Raw genomic sequence first — 16,912 nt, forward strand, 5'->3', positions numbered from 1 at the left:
TGTTAGAGCCAAGAAGACAGGCCCCGCCCTTCAGAGAGTCATCAGAGCGGAGAAATGATGTATGAAAACAAGAGGACGTTTCCTGTGTTGCTCTTTGCTCTTTTGGCAGCTTGCAAGTAACGCTCAGTGAAACTGTGCTAGTGTGGTTGCTCCTGCTGGGTGGTGCTATGGAGACCCTGCAGGGCGTGTGGCCACTCATGGCTGGCCCGCAGTCCTCTGTTCTTATACCCGTAATCGACACAGAACCTCAAATGGTATATAATCTCTCTGTGTAACAAGCAGGTGATTATGTGCCAGGAAGCAGCTAGCTGGGGGTCCCCTGATCTAATCCAGGCCTTTCACTGTCTACACAAGGGCACCAACAAGTCCCACATGCTTGTGACTTGAACAACCCAAGACTGCCTGCTCCCCTTAGATGCCTGCCACAGCTGAGCTTATTATACCTCTGCTTCTGATCGCCTGCCTGAATCAGGATGCCCTTGACCTACCTCATCCCTGGATTTGAGTCCTGTGCTCCAGCAAAAGGCAGAACCCTGGAAAACATTTACTCACATTTGACACTTTATTACTATATATATATATATATATACCACAACCGATACAGATAAAAAGACAAATAGGGTAGAGTATGAGAGAAGGTGTGTGGAATCCACGCCCTCTGTAGCTGCTCCACGCTCCACTCTCTGCAGGCTCTGCAACACCCACCCCCCACCCCCATCCTTTCAGGTGCTTACTGGGACTCCACTGAGTAGGCATGGTTGCTAAGTGACTGCATGGGGAACCCAGCAAGACCTGTCTGTTGAGATTCCTCTTGGCTTATCTGTGATACATTCATTCTTCCAGAATAGGGGGCGGGCCCCCTGGGAGGAAGAGGGTCAAGGATTGATGAGATGTTTTCTTCATGACCATCTCGATCTCTAAGACAGAAATGGGGGGAGGGGGGATGTGAGTTTTTATGACCTGCCTTCAGGAAGGAGTTATGAACAAGGCATGGCAGACAAAACACTGCAGATAGTTGGAGATAGAAAAGTATGTGTGTGTATGTGTGTGTATGTGTGTGTGTGTGCCTACATTAGACTTTTTGACACTGTGACAAATGCCTGAGAGAAACAGTTGTTTAGGAAGACGTATTTGGGTTCTGGATTTCAGAGCTTTCGTTCATGGCTGCCCGGCTCTATGGCTTGGGCCTGAAGTGATGCAGAATACCATGATGGGGAGGTTGGGACAGGGCAAAGCTGCTTGTCTCGTGACAACCTGGAAACAGAGAGGAGTACCAGGGAGGGGTCAACACTCACCCCTCAAGGCATGCCCCCACCGACTTCCTTCCTCCAACAGAGGCCCGATTTTCTACAGTTCCGCTCTCCCCCAACAGTCTACTCAAATGTGGAACCCATTGGGGGAGGAGCAAGGAAACCTTAACTAAAGTAACTTCTGGCCTTGTTAAATTTGATTAAAGACATTTTACCTACTGAGAAGGCTCTCTCCAGAAGCGAGTGTGGATGCAGCCAAACTGTCACAGCGCTCCTCATGAAGATTGGAAACTGATTTTTTTTCATAAATCGCCTAGCATTAAGCCAGTTGACAAGATGTACAGATAAATGAGAAGGTTGCTACTCTGGTTTTGTGCATCGGGCTGGGTCATTCACTTCGTGTTGGCTTTGTTGCGGTGCACACACACTGTCCTGGGGTGCTGGCAAAGGCCTTGTCTTAAGGCTGGAGACCATGGCCACAGCGCCATGTTGCCAACTGCTTTGCAGAGAAAGCACCGCATGGCCTGTGTTCTGGAACGAGTTCTCTGCTCTGCTAAGACACTTTCATATGTCTTTTATAGACATTGGCATGTAATCTCTAGACCTATTATTAATACAAATCATTATATTAAGTTACATTATTTCTAGCCATTCTTCCGTCCCTGAATAGTCAAGGAGTTCTCAGCATTTGGTCTGATTAATAATTCTACTGTAAATTTTCCCTACAAATAGGTTTTTCTTTTTCCTTACTTTCCCTTTAGAAAGTTCTCCGACTAGGGCTCTCAGGTACACATTTCCCAAAACTGAACGATTTACCTTTACCACCCAGGATACGAACTGAAATGTATTTTTCCTTATAATCATTCTGACTCCAGTTCTATTATTAAACTATTTTATGTGTGAAGTCTATCAAATGTATAAGGAAGGAATAATCGCAACCCTATCCAAACTCTTCTAGAAAACATAGAAGAAACATTTCCCAAGTCATTTTCTGAGTCCACTCTATCCTGATGCAAAAACCAGATAAAGGTGTTTCAAATTAAAAAAAAAAAATAGTGAGTGTTTCTCATGGACCCAAGTGAAAAATTCCTACTAAGATTATTAGCAGATAATATAATGTAAAAGGTGGCATATTGATATTCCCTAAGATTTTTAGGTATTGTAGGCTTCCTGTTTTTAAACTTGATTTATTTTATGTGTGTGAGTATCTTGCCTACATGTACAGCTGTGTGCTATGCGAATGCTCTGTGTCCTCAGAAGGCAGAAGAGGTTGTCCATCTCCTGGAACTGGAGCTATGGATGGTTATGTACCATCATGTAGGTGCTGGGAACTGAACCTGGAACCTCTGCAAGAACAAGTGTTCTTAACCTCTAACCATCTCTCCAGCGCCTGTAGGCTCCCGGTTTTGATAGATGAAGATTTAGTTTTCTTAAATCATTATCCCCTCTGCTTTTCTACCCCAATCCTCCAAATACTTACATTTCTAATATTAACTAACTGTACCATACCATAGTTTCACAGTGTATTTTTGTTGTTTTTGGTATCCCTATATAGCTCTGACTGACTTGGAATTCACTATATAATAAACCAGGCTGTCCTGGCCTCGAACTCACAGAGATCCACCTGCTTCTGCCCCCAAAGTGCTGGGATTAAAGGCGTGCGCCATTGTGCTGGCTTTCTTATTGCATTTTCCCTCAAATTAATATCTGCTTTGCCCTTTCAATTTGCTTAACATTCTTTAACCCTATTGATAATTTCCCCTATTTTTGAAATAGCCTCTATACTTTTCTGCGGGGCACTCGCATCTGCTTCCACTAGTTCCTATTCATTTGGTTATGATGTCTTGGCGGCACCCTGCCTCAGTCCCTGTGCAGAGGCCTGCTGTCCAGCTGTCCAGCTGTCCTCCTGGGACCCCCTTTGGCTACTCTCTAACATTTCCCCCTGAATTTCTCTGCTGTTGAATTCCTTACTTCCTGGATCTCCTGTCTTCCTCTTTCTGGGTTTACTTAGTTCTTTTTCCCCCAGCACATCTGTCTCTAACTGGTTAAAAAGATAGTATAATCACTCAGAAATCTAGACTAGAATTTTTTTTTTTTTCTTTTTGGTTTTTCGAGACAGGATTTCTCTGTGTTGTTTTGGTGCCTGTCCTGGATCTTGCTCTATACACCAGGCTGGCCTCGAACTCACAGAGATCCCCCTGGCTCTGCCTCCCAAGTGCTGGGATTAAAGGCGTGCGCCACCACCGCCCTGACCAGAAGAACACATTTTTGAGCCAGAGAGCTCTTTGGGCCAGGGAGGATGGAGGGAACTGCCTTCTCCCTGTCATCACCATCCCAGTCCTCTGCCATCTGCCCAGCAAGACCGTATTTTGCCATCAACACGGAAACCCACACTGTGGAGCCAAGCGAGTTTCTTAGCCTGGTCACCATAGCCTGGTCACAACCATAGGCTGCGGCTGAGGAACGTCCGTCTCAGCCTGGGGGCTCTACCCAGTCACTCGGCGTTTTTCAAAACTTTTATCATGTATTTTTGTGTTTACTTAAGATGGCATAAGGCGGAGGGCATGAGGGCCGCCTTCAGCCGTGCTGACGCGTAAATCGTGTTATTCCAGTCTGGACTGGTTGCCTTTCTTGCCTGGAGGGCAGCTGGGCACTGCCTCCCTTCAGCACCCTCCCGGCCATCCCTCGACTTCCCGTTTGTGCTGAGGCTCCAGTTTTCACCATCTGTTTAACCTCTAGTTCGCTGTCCTTTTTGAAGGAGTGACGCTTCAGAGCCTCCTGACCAAGCCTTACGAGAGGTACCAGGGAGAAAGAGGAGGCTGAGATTATCCCCGCGTCTTTTTTTGTTTGTTTGTTTTGTTTTTTGTTGTTTTGTTGTTTTTTTTTTTCAAGGCAGTTTCTCTCTGTAGTTTTGGTGCCTGTCCTGGAGCCCACTCTGTAGCCTAGGCTGGCCCGAACTCACAGAGATCCGCCTGGCTCTGCCTCCTGAGTGCTGGGATTAATGGTGTGTGCCACCGCCGGCCTGTCTCTCTCTTATTTTCTTCTGTTGTATTCTGGGGAGAATTTGAACCCAGGGCTTTGCATATGCTAGGCAATTGATTTACCACTAAGGTATATTCTTAGCCATTGTTCCTTTCTGATTCCAGGGATAGAACAACTTCCCTTGTCCTGTAAGGATATAATAATTTTAAAATATTCTCCATAGGATTGTTTTTTCTGTTTGTTTTAGTCACTGTCTTTTGCTAACCTTTTTGTTGTTGTGTAGCTGGAGAGTTTCTCTCCAGCTCCTGCCAAGCCTCAGCAGTCCCACAGCCCACTTATAAAATAAACACACAGACGCTTATATTATTTACACTGCTTGGCCTAATGGCTCAGGCTTCTAGCTATCTAGTTCTTATATCTTAAATTAACCCGTTTCTATAAATCTATACCTTGCCACATGCCTCACGGCTTACCAGTATCTTACATGTTGGTACTCACGGCTGGTAGCATCTCCTGGCTCAGCCTTCCTGTTCCCAGAATTCTCTTCTCTGCTTGTCCCACCCATACCTCCTGCCTGGCTACTGGCCAATCAGCATTACCTCCTGCCTGGCTACTGGCCAATCAGCATTTTATTTATACAGAGCGATATCCACAGCATTGTTGTCTTTATTTTGTTTTTAGTTTTGTTTTTTTATTTTGTTTTGTTTTGTTTTTGAGGCAGGGTTTTGCTATGTAGCCCAGGCTGGCCTTGAATGTGAGATCCTCCTGGCTCAGCTTCCAGAGTACTCGGACCACGCGTGTGTGTACCACTGTTGGTTCAGTCTCTGATTTTATTAGAAGCTGTCCCTGGGCATCTTATAATCTCTGACTTTGCTCACAGAGAAGAGCTGAGAACCTACTGGAAGGCCCGATCCTCACTGTACAGTCAGCTGACTGCCCAAGCCACCTGCTGGCATGCCCTGTCAGGATCTTCAGATCTTTGCCCTGAGTGTGCCCTCAGCCCAACCGTGACTGACTGCCAGCTGTCTCCCAGCCTGAGGAGAGTGGCTCAAGTCTCAGCACGCCATAGTTTGCACGTGAGGTTGGAGAGGTGGCTCAGTGGTTAAGAGCACTTGCTGCTCTTTCAGAGGACCCGGGAGAACCTCTGAGTACTCATAGTACTCACAGTGGGCAGTTCACAATCACCTGTAACTACAGCTCCAGGGGATTCAATGCCCGCTTCTGGCCTCCACATGCGTGCGCACACACACACACACACACACACACACACACACACACACACACCCCACACACTTCCAGTTCCATCCTAACACCTGAGAATATATTCTGTTTTTCTTCCTGTTTTTTTCTTCCCCAACAGTGAAAACCTGTCTCTTAACCTCATCTCACAGTGCTTCCACTAAAAGGGATCTTAGAATCTGAGGCTCCCATGCTGCAGAAAAATGGAATGATAAGAGAATGAAGCCACACAGTGCCACTTCTACCCTGAGAAGTGTGTGATAGTGTGCTCAGCACTAGAGCACTATTATTGGTAGAATATTATAAACCACTTGGAAACACTCCTTTTGTGTATCTTATTTTTGGAAATATCTTTGGAGACTGAAGTTTCTTGACACTTACGGCTTTATGTTAAAAGGTCATTGAATAAGCACAGTACATTTTTCTGAACAAGAGACGGATTCTGAGCCTTTGAAGTCCACTTCTTCTTTGTGTTTTTCAAGGCCGTTTTCCTGATAGGTGCGTTTTCCTGGTGTTTGTGCCTCCAAGTCACTAGAACGAGGAAGAGGATTTGGTAAAAAGCTATCTCAAGCCTGGAAACAATCCTAATCCAAAAACATCCCGGCCCTTCTTCCTGGAGGTGGCCTCCTCGTTTCCGGCATGCTGTCCTTGTGTCTGCTCAAGCATCCTTTGATTCCCCCCCCCCCCCCCCCCCGAAAGGATTTCCTGCACATCTGGTCTGTGACAACAGTGGTCTTGTGGCCTCTCCAGGGGCTAGAAGTGACTTTCTGTGGTCACCTTTAGTGCTACATGCATTTCCTCCCTGGTCTACAGAGTCGTGTTGGCTGAGAGCCATAACATTTCATTTTCGATCCATAAAAATAATAAGTCCGGCATGTGTGTGTCCCGGGGTGGTCCCCCCAAATAAGCAACTTTCTAATTGCTCCTTGCCCCATACTTAAAATGCTTCTTTCCCAAGGAGATGCCTTTTTCCAGTTCACACACAGCATCTGTCAGGGCTCCAGGCCACCGTGGTTAAATCGGCCGTGAGTCAGTGAGGACGGGATGGGGAGAGCGGCATATGAGATGTTGTGATAGAGGAAAGAGCAGAAAGAGGTGAGGAGGATGCAGCTGGCGAGAAGAGAGATGTTTGTAACTATTTTGAACTTTAGTTATATGGTGTGCAACATAAACCTCTTTGCTGTCTCAGAAAAATCTCGTTCTTCTCCCTTCAAAGAGAACGAACAAACAAGTAACTCAGGCATCCGGAGATGCTGCACACACAAGGAGTCTTTCTTCAGGGCCACCATCTAGGGCAACCTGAGCAAAGACACAACATTGTCTTTGGTGCCATATATTAACTGGCTTTACAGTAGTAAGGTCCTTATTATAGAAATGGGGCTTGGTGGCTTATACCTGTAATCCCAGCACTTGGAGGCTAGCACAGGATGAGCCAGAGTTTTAGGTCAGTTGGTGCCACCATAGCAAAGACCATGCCTCAACCCTCTCTTAAAAAAGCAAAACCAAACAAAGAAAGAAACTGAGAAGGACTTCAAGTTGCAGGCAGTCCCAGGATATAAATACTTGTTGAAATCCCTGTGGATTCATGTTTGTATTTTTGTTAACTTGATTTCCCTACAATTCAGCAGTGTGCTGGCCACACATTATTAATGCTCTGGACTTGTGGACCAAGAGGATTCTGTGTCTCCAGAGGATTCTGTGTCTCCTGGGATTTTTTCAGTACCAAAGCCCGCCCTGGTTTGGATTGGGGTTTCTTGAGCTGAATTCCATGGCTAGAGTGAAGAATGTGTTTGTGCTGTTTTTTGTTTTTATTAGGGTACCAGAACATCTCATGAAGAGCATAATTTGGCAGACACTGCAGGCTGTAAATTTCTGCCATAAACACAACGTAAGTCTCATGATCTTCTTTGAAAACTCAGGCAGCCTTCCTTTGGCCAAGTTCAAAGCCTTGTTCAAAGTTCCTATCACACTTTTGTGGGTATAATAAGCCTGGCCAGGGTAAAAGACTGAAATTCCCAACTTAGCTATCCCTTTGTAGGCAGATCTTAGGACACATACATTTTAAAAACCATGTAGGGGCTGGAGAGATGGCTCAGTGGTTAGGAGCACTGGCTGTTCTTCCAGAGGACCTGCGTTCAATTCCCAGCATCCACATGGCAGCTCACAACTGTCTGTAACTCCAGTTCCAGGGGATCTGACACCTTTGCACCAATGCACATAAAATAAATTTAAATAAATTATTAAAAAAACACTTAAGGAAATCAGTCATATTTTTTTAAACTTGTAAATGTGAGGTAGAAAGAACAATGTCTTACTTAGAGGGTCTGTATTGGATAGGTCTTCCCAAAAGGCTTTGAAATTGGGAGCAGCACCCCCAGACGCCCCATGCCTGGTCAGAGGCAATTGCGTGGGTGGAGTCCGGAGGGAACTTTGCTAGTGTCTGCCTTGGTGAGATAAGAGTGTTCAAGAGGGCCTCCCCCCCCACTCCTTGCCACAGCTGGGCTGGAGGGAGTCACAGCCGGAGACTGCTGGGGGGGGGGGCATGGCTTCACAGATGCTGAAAAATCTGCTGCCCTCTCCCCCTGCACACAGTGTGCCCACTTCCTGCACGTGGAAGCCAGCTTCCTGCAGTGGAACACACTTGTGTGGTAGAGTGCTGGCCCACGATGGATGAGGCCTTGGGTTTGATCCTCAGCCCACAATCAGGCGACTTGCCGATTAGTCAATATAACAAAAAGGGGGAAAAAAATCAGATTCCAACAGCTAAACACAAACAAAATCCCAGACAGTCATTTTAGAGTTTCATTCTAGCCGTGAGTATGACTGGACAATAGCTGTCTGTCATCTCACCTGCCAGGTCACCCGAACCTGAGGGGTTAAATCCCCTACAAGTCTGCCCAAGTAAGTTTCTTCTTCGGAAGCTGCTTTTCAAGAAGAAAATAAGAGATCAGCTATTATTTTGCTTTCATTAGCTGAAGCCTGGAATCTTTGTCAGAGCCGGGGTGGAACTCCATGGTAGACCTCTTGCCTAGCACTTATGAGGCCTCGGGTTTGACTCCTAACACTTGAAGAAAAAAAAAAAAAGCACCAGTTTACAGCAGAAGGCATGGACCCTTCACATGTCTAGTCATTATCATCGGTGGTTAGCACTTTCCCAACAATCAAGTTTCAGCATGGAGGGCAGGAGGGAGAGTGGGGGAGGGGAGGTACAGAGGGAAGGGGAGGGAAGGGGAGGGGAAGAGAGAATAAGATAGCCAGCTCTCCAGCCAGCCCTGGTGGGGAAGATCTGAGGCAGTGAAGACAAAATAGAATACATACCACAGCTCCCTGGAGAGTCCCAGACTCTGTCATGTGCTGGCGGGTGGGGGCGGGGAGGGTGCAGAAGCTCGTAAAAGAATCCCGGAACAGAGTGAGAGCACATTCTTGTTTCTGAGTCCCTCTGCCCATATGTCATCATGATATTCACGGGAGGACCTATTTATAGCAACTTGTACAATGGCTGGGGAAGGACTTCGGCCCCGGAGCCGTCGATGACTGAGACGCAGATAGGTTATGCATGACTTAACCCTCCCCCGACCCTTCCAGGGTGAAAATGCTGGTGGGAAGAGACTGAGGCTGCTCTCTCACCCCGACATCCTTTGGGGTGGGGACTGCTGGGCCCATGAGGAACCCCTGTCCTCCTTGCAGATTCTAGAAAGTCAAGGATGACCCCGAGGGTTGCAGGCTTCAGGCCAACACAGTCTCTTGGGTGGCAGAAAGATCCAACACTTCCCAGCAGAGAGGAAAACCCTTGGAAAGGGGGAAGATCACGAGGAACTCGGAGGAATATTTTGTCCCAACTTAATTTTTAAATGTAATTCTTGGTTAAAAGCTGTTGACTGAAGAGGTTTATTTACTTAAAAAAATTTTTTTTTGTCAAAGAAATTGTCATTTAATAAGAAAGTCCTGCGAAGTTTCTCAAGCGTTCCTCTGTGTAGCTTCACCCCGTTAAAGAATGTGGCTAGGTACCAGGTGATGGCGGTAGGCCGCCCCTCAGAAGCTGCCTGCTAGGCACTGGACGTGCCGTGGGACAGAGCTGACATCTAGCGACTCGCCCCAGAGGGTGAGGCTGCAGCCTGCTCTTGTTTATCTCTCCAGGACAAATGTCAGAGCTGGAAGGGAGATCTCTTGGCAGGCAGGAGCTTCCCGCCCTCTCTTGCCCAGCTTATCTCAGCAGGCCCAGGGCTTGTCCTGTTTACCCAGCAGGCCTCGGTTCAGTGATCAATCTGTAGCCCCTGAGCAGGCTGCGGGCCCCAGGGCCTTTCAATCCTTTCCCCTTCCTTACCTGCTGCCATCCAGTTAAGTATGACTCCTAGTTAAATACCAAGTTCCCTTTTCTGACACATACTATATGAGATTTACTTACATTGCTTGCTTGGGCTGGAGTAGGTGTAGGTCAGTAGTGGAGTGCATGGATCAGGTCCTGGACTGGTCCCCAGCACTGAGAAAGAAAAGTCATTTATCTGGCATTCAAATGTGACTAGCTGAGTCTCGTCCCTCTGCTTTCATTCACCCTGTCACAGTTCTTGGTCTTTGGGGCCCTTCAGGAATCTGAAATGATTCTGTCTATAGGTATGGAACTAATTTTAGTCTGTGGTTTTATTATCCAACAGGCTAATGAAAGACTACAGTGATGTATCCATTGTCTGCTAAATGTCCCTGCCCTTTCCTCACGGCAGATGTCACAGCTGCTCCTCCATAACTCGTTTCTTTTGCCTTTTTCTTACCAGTGCATACATAGAGACGTAAAGCCAGAGAACATTCTCATCACGAAACACTCAGTCATTAAGCTCTGTGACTTTGGCTTTGCCCGGCTTCTCAGTGAGTACTGCCGCTTTCTTCGGGGTCAAAGAAACATTCTTGCTACAACAGCTGGTCTAGATACTGCAGAAAGCTGGTTCTTGGGTTCTGCATAGGAAACAATCTTGCTGTAAATTACAGTTCTTGCAGAATTTTGTGATGCAATATAACTTGAAAAATGTATAAATAGTGTAGATGCATGGGTTATATGTAAACTGTACCGCAGTAATTACTATAAGGCATGCTAATCTCCTGATTTCCACCCTTGCCTTCCTGCCCTCCTGAAATAACACTTCCCAGAAGTAATACTTTAGATAGATGGTTTTTAATCTTGGCTGCAGATTAACCCCCAAGAAACTTTACAAACTGTACTGGCAACCCTGGGCCCTCTCCAAGTATTCTGATTAGTTGAATTGGGATGAGGCATTAGTAATTTAAAAATTCCTATGGCTGGGTGATTTTAACTAGCAGCTTGCATTGAGAACAGCGATTCTGAAGAGCTATAGGCTTCACTTCTTAGGTCTTTCCCTCTCAGTTCTGATTCCGGGCTTCCACTATTCTGTGTTCCATGTCTCTTCACTGGCCAGCTGGACCAGGTGACTACTACACAGACTATGTGGCCACCAGGTGGTACCGCTCACCTGAGCTGCTGGTGGGGGACACACAGTATGGCCCCCCAGTAGATGTCTGGGCAATCGGCTGTGTCTTTGCTGAGCTGCTGTCCGGAGTGCCTCTGTGGCCAGGAAAATCGGATGTGGATCAGCTCTATCTGATAAGGAAAACCCTGGGTAAGTAGCATTTCTGTCCTGGCTTTTAGAGAACTGGCTAGCTTTCCCATGGAAGCACCACATTCCCAGCTCACCAGACACCAGGGAACTTCAGAGCCTCACTGACATGGCGCTATTAAAAGTGTCTATTGTTTATTTAAATCACAATAATGAATGGTTATTGAGAATTTGCTAGTTGTCCAGAAGATAAAGACTTATGTCTTGAGCTTAGGTTGGATCCAGTTAACTTCTAAAAGCATTACCATGGTGACGGAAACACTGCTTTCGTGGCTGACTTCATTTACAGGCTGAATAGCTCTCATCCAGAGTGCTTGGGGCTAGAAGTGTTTATGACTTCAGAGATTTGGATGAGGTCTCTTAGGGATGGGACCCAAGTCTAAACACAAAATTCATTTATGTTTCATTTACACGTTATTCTCATATCCTGGAAGTCATTTTATATAATAATTTTAGTGTACCCGCGTTTTGACTGTGACTCATCACCTGTGGAATTTTCTACTTGTAGTATCGTGTTGGTGCTCAGTTTCAGATTTTTTAATTAGGGGTGCCAAACCTGTATTAGGATGTGGTGATTCATTTAGATGTCCTTGACTGCGGCCTGCCTGACGAGTTTTGGAATATTCAGATTCTGTAGTAAAGGAAGCTCCTCAGCCTTCTAAGCGGCTAGAAGAAGAAGAAAGGCTGATTTTTCTCAAGCCATTTTTATTTTTATTTTTGTCTTGCTTTTCCTCTAGCATTAAGGGGAATGGTAAGGACAGAAGAAGAAAGGGAGGGAGAGAGGAAAAGAGAGGGACAGTTAAGAGCTCCATAAGCAATGATGGCTCTTTTCAAAATCCAGGGGTTAGATTCTCGTCGGCTAAGGAGCCCGATGCAAAGCAGGATTTCTCTGCTCCATCAATTTTTGAAGTATCAACGATCACCATGCAGTTTTGTCTTTCCAAAACACTGAACGCTGCCTGAGCGTGAGATGGTTCCTACTGCTGATATCTCCACCAACGCCTTGGCATTTGCAGCCTCCTTGAAGCTCAGGCAGGGCCACTCAGCCTTCCTTGGCTGTCGTCCCCAGTGGCCTTAGGACACTCGCCTGTCACTCCTGCCTCGGCGGGAGGGGTGGGCAGGGAGGGCACAAGGATATCTGTCTCCTCTATGCATGTACGTGTAATTAATTTTTAAAGCTAGAATGTAAGCTAAGGGGCTTCATTACAGCATTTTCAGACATATGAGTCATCATCCCAGAGGCTATATTTTTGCTTGCTTGTCCAGAACAGAGGGAGGTTCTGATCTGAGCGAGAGGGAAAGTTGTAAAACGAGTAGCCCTGTACAATCTGATGCTCTCGTTAGCTAGGAGCTGGGGCCAGTTCGGGGACAGCCCCGCAGGCTGCTGGCTGGAGGCCTTGGCTTCCCCTCTGCCCTAGAAAGTGGCCATTTGTGCCCAAGGGAAGCACCTCATTCTATTTTCTGAACAGACATCTTTCACGGTAATGTGCCTAGGACTTTGCATGAAGGCACCACCGGCTCATTTGGCTGCCATGGTTACAGGATGAACTTCATTTATTGTGAATCTAGAAACTCTGTTTCCGTGTACCATACTGTAAGTGCTTCTAAACAGTAGATGGCAAAGTTTCCAATAGATCGCCAACTGGCAAAACAGGAAAAGATGGTTCCAGTTTGGAAATGGATTCCTTACAGACAAAAGCCCTTCTTCCGTTAGCTCATCTGGTTGAGAGTCTTCAAATGTGCTGTAAGCTCACAAGGGAAGAACCTTTGCAGCCTTCGATTTCTGTTCCTGACACACTGTCGATGTAGAGCTCAGTGTAGATTGTGTTGCCTGGATGATTCTCCTGTTGGGAAAAGAAAGCTGCAACCTTCGCAGCTGGAGGCACAGGTCCACACTGCCATGGAGGGAAAACACAGCCCCATGTTTCCCAAGCAATCCCACTTACTTCCGTCTCTTCTTGTTCAAAGGGGATCTCATTCCCAGGCACCAGCAAGTATTTAGCATGAATCAGTACTTCAGTGGGGTGAAAATTCCAGACCCTGAAGACATGGTGAGTAACTCATTTTGGAGGTGGTTCTTAAGGTCAGGCTAGCTAGGTTTTTAGTAGTTATTCACTTACTCCCCATGGCTCAGCCCGCATTGAAAGTTTTGTCTAAGAATGACACAGAAAATTGGAGCAAGCTGGTGAGCAAGGTCCTGGCCTCAGTTCAAACTCAGAAGGCCCTGGGAACAGTGTTAGCCAGCCAGGAAAGCAAAACCGCCTGGCCTGGCCGCTCCAGCCCTTTATCATTGACATGGATGAACACAGATCGCCCAGAGCCAATCCACTTCAAGCAAACCTAAACACTGACTCACCAAGTGAAAGCAGCCACTTTGCCCCTGCATTGTCCAAATTCCCTACAGTGTACTTACTTCCCAGAACATGGAGAAAAACCATAAGGGCCCTATTCTGCTGCTGTATGGTTAATGTGGGGGAGGAAAACACGCTTTTAAAAAGGACTAAGAAAATCTAAATGCTTACATCCCCAACCCACTTTTAATAACTCATCCCAATGAAACCATTAGACAAGGGTATGGAGGTGAAGCGTTCACATCATTACCTTTAGAATTTGGTAGGAGGTTAAGTTACAGAACATCTGTGCCTTAGCTGTCTTGGGGCTGGTAAAGATAATTAGTTCTGAGTTTATTCATCTGGAAAAGTCTACAGCAGGTGGGTTGGTGAAGAAAGTGGTTACTGAACAGTATAATTTAAAATAGTTCAAATAAATACTTATTAAAACATTTATATTAAATGCACATATAAATATAAAAAATATGGCAACCTCTGGGAAATCATGCACATTTTTACTTCATTTTTTCCTTTGAGATAAGGTCTTAGTTTATAGCCCAGGCTAGCTTTGAACTTGTAAAAAAAATCCAATTCTTTATTTATGAATATGGGTGTTTTTGTCTGCATACACGTCTGTGCACCACTTGCCTGCCTGGTGCCCATATAAGAGACAGCTGGATCCCCTGGAAGTGGAGTTACAGATGGTCTTAAGCCACCATGTGGGTGCTGAGAATTAAACCTCAGTCTTCTGGAAAAGCAGCCAGCACACTTAACAGCTCAGCCATCTCTCTAACCATGGTTTTGAACTTTTGATTTCCCAGCCTTATGATCCGATCCTGAGGGTTGAGATTACCGGCAAATGCCATAGGAGACTATGTATGCAAACCCCTTTACATTTCTTAAATAGTTAAGAAAGGATATCTTTCTTTTTTTTTTTTTCCTGTTTATTTTTGAGACAGCCCAGAGTGGCCTTAAACTCCTAAATCTCTTGCCTTCACCTCTCAAGTATTGGGATTAGATGTGTGCACTTCCATGTCCAGTTTACAGTGGATATCTCCTTGTAGTGAGATTTTTGGGTACCATTTTCACCTCCCCCCCCACACCATTTTTTTTTCCATTTTTGAAATGTCTTCAAGTGGGTCTGTATTACAATAAAAAGGTATATCATGACTTGGGGTGGCTATTGCTCCATGATAGAGTGCTTACCCAGCAGACCCTGGTGGATTCCCAGCACTGCAAAGAAAAAAGTAATAATACAGTTTCAGGGCATAAAGAAGGTTTGTGCATCGAGTTTCCACTGTCTGAGAAAGGCGCCTTCAGCTGGAAACCAACACTTCGGTTTCCAGACGGAGGTCCCTTTGGTCCCTTGTGGTTGCTTTCTGTCTCTGTCCCACCAGCCCCAGTCCATCTCCCCAGAGCATCACCAGCATTACCAGCACTGGGGAAAGTGGGTCATGCTGGGATGGAGAGGCGCGCACAGCACCTGGCTTATGGGAAGCGACCCACTGGCTCCCTTGTGACCTGGACATCCCCAGGTCTGCACCAAATATCCCTTAGCAATTTCCTGGCTGACTGTCCGCTGGCGAAGCCTCCGAAACATCCACGGCTCTATAAATGGGACGCTCCTCTCCCGGTTCCCAGAGGTTGGTCCTGCAAGGGATTTCCTGTTGACAGAAACACAGGAAATAGCAGCACACGGCTGTGTGCCGGTTGAACATCTGTGTCCTCTCCCTCTGCCAGGTCAGTAACCCTGCCTAGCAAGGCCTGCTGACTGCTGGGCCTGGGGAACCAGTTCCGCAGGCTGGAGGGGCCTGGTGTATTACAGTCAATGCAGGTCATCCTAGGCATTGTTCCTGAGCTCGGAGAGCTGACGTAGCAACATTGCTTAGGTTAGATAAATACACAGAAAGAGCTATTTCAGTGGTGCGGGCAAAGGCGACCCTCTCAAGGGCTAATACAAGGGTAAGGTAGGATTTTTTCCCCCTCTTAAATGGAGGCACTTCCTTTTTTGGTCATTAGCATGTGTGCCATTGAGAACTGTGTTGAGCCTGGCTCCCTGTCTAAAACAACACTGCTCTGAAGCTCTGAACTACATACAGCCTCAGCCCCATGCATTAGATGAGCCTGGCCAGTGGCTCCAGCCCTCAGCTCACACTACCATATTCACACACACCATGCACTGTGGACAATGATTCTGTTCAGCTTCCATCTTAATCAGTCTTTGCAGTGAGACAGCTCCTTAACTTACCTCCTCATAGCAGCAAGCCCCCCCACCACCACCACCACCCAGCCGTTTACAGTTTTACTCTCAGCCAAGTGACCGGCGTGCACCAGCCTTAATAAGGCAGAGGGAGATGAGAGCCGGCTGGGGAGACTCTTTAAACCGTGGGCTGATCAGAGACACAGCAGGCACTTATGGGAGGTGACAACAGTGTTTATTCCAGAAATCCAATGAGCATGAGTTCATCTGGGTAGGGATAAAAATGTATTTTGAAGTTCCCTTTATCCAAATGCCAATAAATGCAATAATTAATGCCAAAAGTCATTGTCAGGAAAAGCATTTTATACAACCCAAAGCAAAGCAAACAAACAAACGAAAAGAACTACTAGCTTGGCCCGTGCATTGTGCAGCTCTTTGTTTTCACCCTCTTTGGTTGGTCGGTGTTTACTCACACTGCTACCTTACTCAGGAAGGAAGTGAGTGATGGGGAAACAGAGCTGGAAAAGCATCTCGGAGGTGAAGGGAGAAGAGGCTGGTGGACAGTCACAAGGAGGTTATCACCTGTGGGAGGCAGAGCGGGAAAGGGTGGGGGACTGGAGGAGGATGCCAGGAAGCTACTCAGAAGAAATTTAGCGTGAGGTCACTTCAATTAAAATGTATGCTGTCAGTTAAAAGTCCCTTTTCTTTTTGACAGGAAACCCTCGAGTTGAAATTTCCAAACATCTCCTACCCTGCCCTGGACTTCTTAAAGGTAAAATCCTGGCTTTCAAGAGACCGGGAAGCATGCCGTTGTCAGAATTAATTGTCAATTGATGAAATGTTTCTTTAAAATCTTTCCTTTGAAAAACATCAATTTTGGGATGGAGAGATGGTTGAGTGGTTAAGAGCACTGGCTGCTCTTCCAGAGGACCCAAGTTCAATTCCCAACACCCACATGGAAGCTCACAATTGTCGGTAACTCCAGTTCCAGGGGATCTAACATCCTCACACAGGCATACATACAGGCAAAACACCAATGAACATAAAATAAAGATAAATATTCATTAAAAAATTTTTTAAGAAAGAAAAATGTCAATTTAAAAAATGGGTCTCATTCTATTATAGTGAAAATATATGCTTTTCACTTTAAATAAAAGTAAGATTCTGTTGGAGTTCTAAATTTATACAAAATGGAAATCTTAAGGGTGGTGTTTTACAAAATTATATTTTCCTTCAAAAAGAAAACATTCATAACTGCAGGATCATTTAAATAACCAACTCATGGGA

The 16,912-nt window shown here is 46.0% G+C and overlaps 1 protein-coding gene and 1 long non-coding RNA gene across 4 annotated transcripts in view; one reads left to right on the plus strand and one right to left on the minus strand.

Moving 5' to 3' along the window:
* Cdkl1 (cyclin dependent kinase like 1) overlaps positions 1-16,912 on the plus strand; it is a 44,138-nt gene that overhangs the window by 20,541 nt on the left and 6,685 nt on the right. For all 3 annotated transcript variants that reach the window (XM_076550555.1, XM_076550554.1, XM_076550556.1), the window contains exons 4-8: positions 7,287-7,359; positions 10,241-10,331; positions 10,898-11,098; positions 13,064-13,146; positions 16,341-16,397. In XM_076550555.1, the coding sequence (XP_076406670.1) occupies positions 7,287-7,359; positions 10,241-10,331; positions 10,898-11,098; positions 13,064-13,146; positions 16,341-16,397 (505 nt within the window). The remainder of the gene's footprint in view (positions 1-7,286; positions 7,360-10,240; positions 10,332-10,897; positions 11,099-13,063; positions 13,147-16,340; positions 16,398-16,912) is intronic.
* LOC121822307 (uncharacterized) lies at positions 5,838-8,929 on the minus strand. The gene is made up of 2 exons (XR_006063315.2): positions 8,790-8,929; positions 5,838-6,002 (listed from the first exon to the last, which is right to left on the minus strand). It is a non-coding gene; the product is annotated as an uncharacterized LOC121822307 (long non-coding RNA).

Source organism: Peromyscus maniculatus, chromosome 14 (assembly GCF_049852395.1).
Source record: "Peromyscus maniculatus bairdii isolate BWxNUB_F1_BW_parent chromosome 14, HU_Pman_BW_mat_3.1, whole genome shotgun sequence".
NCBI classification, from domain to species: Eukaryota; Metazoa; Chordata; class Mammalia; order Rodentia; family Cricetidae; genus Peromyscus; species Peromyscus maniculatus.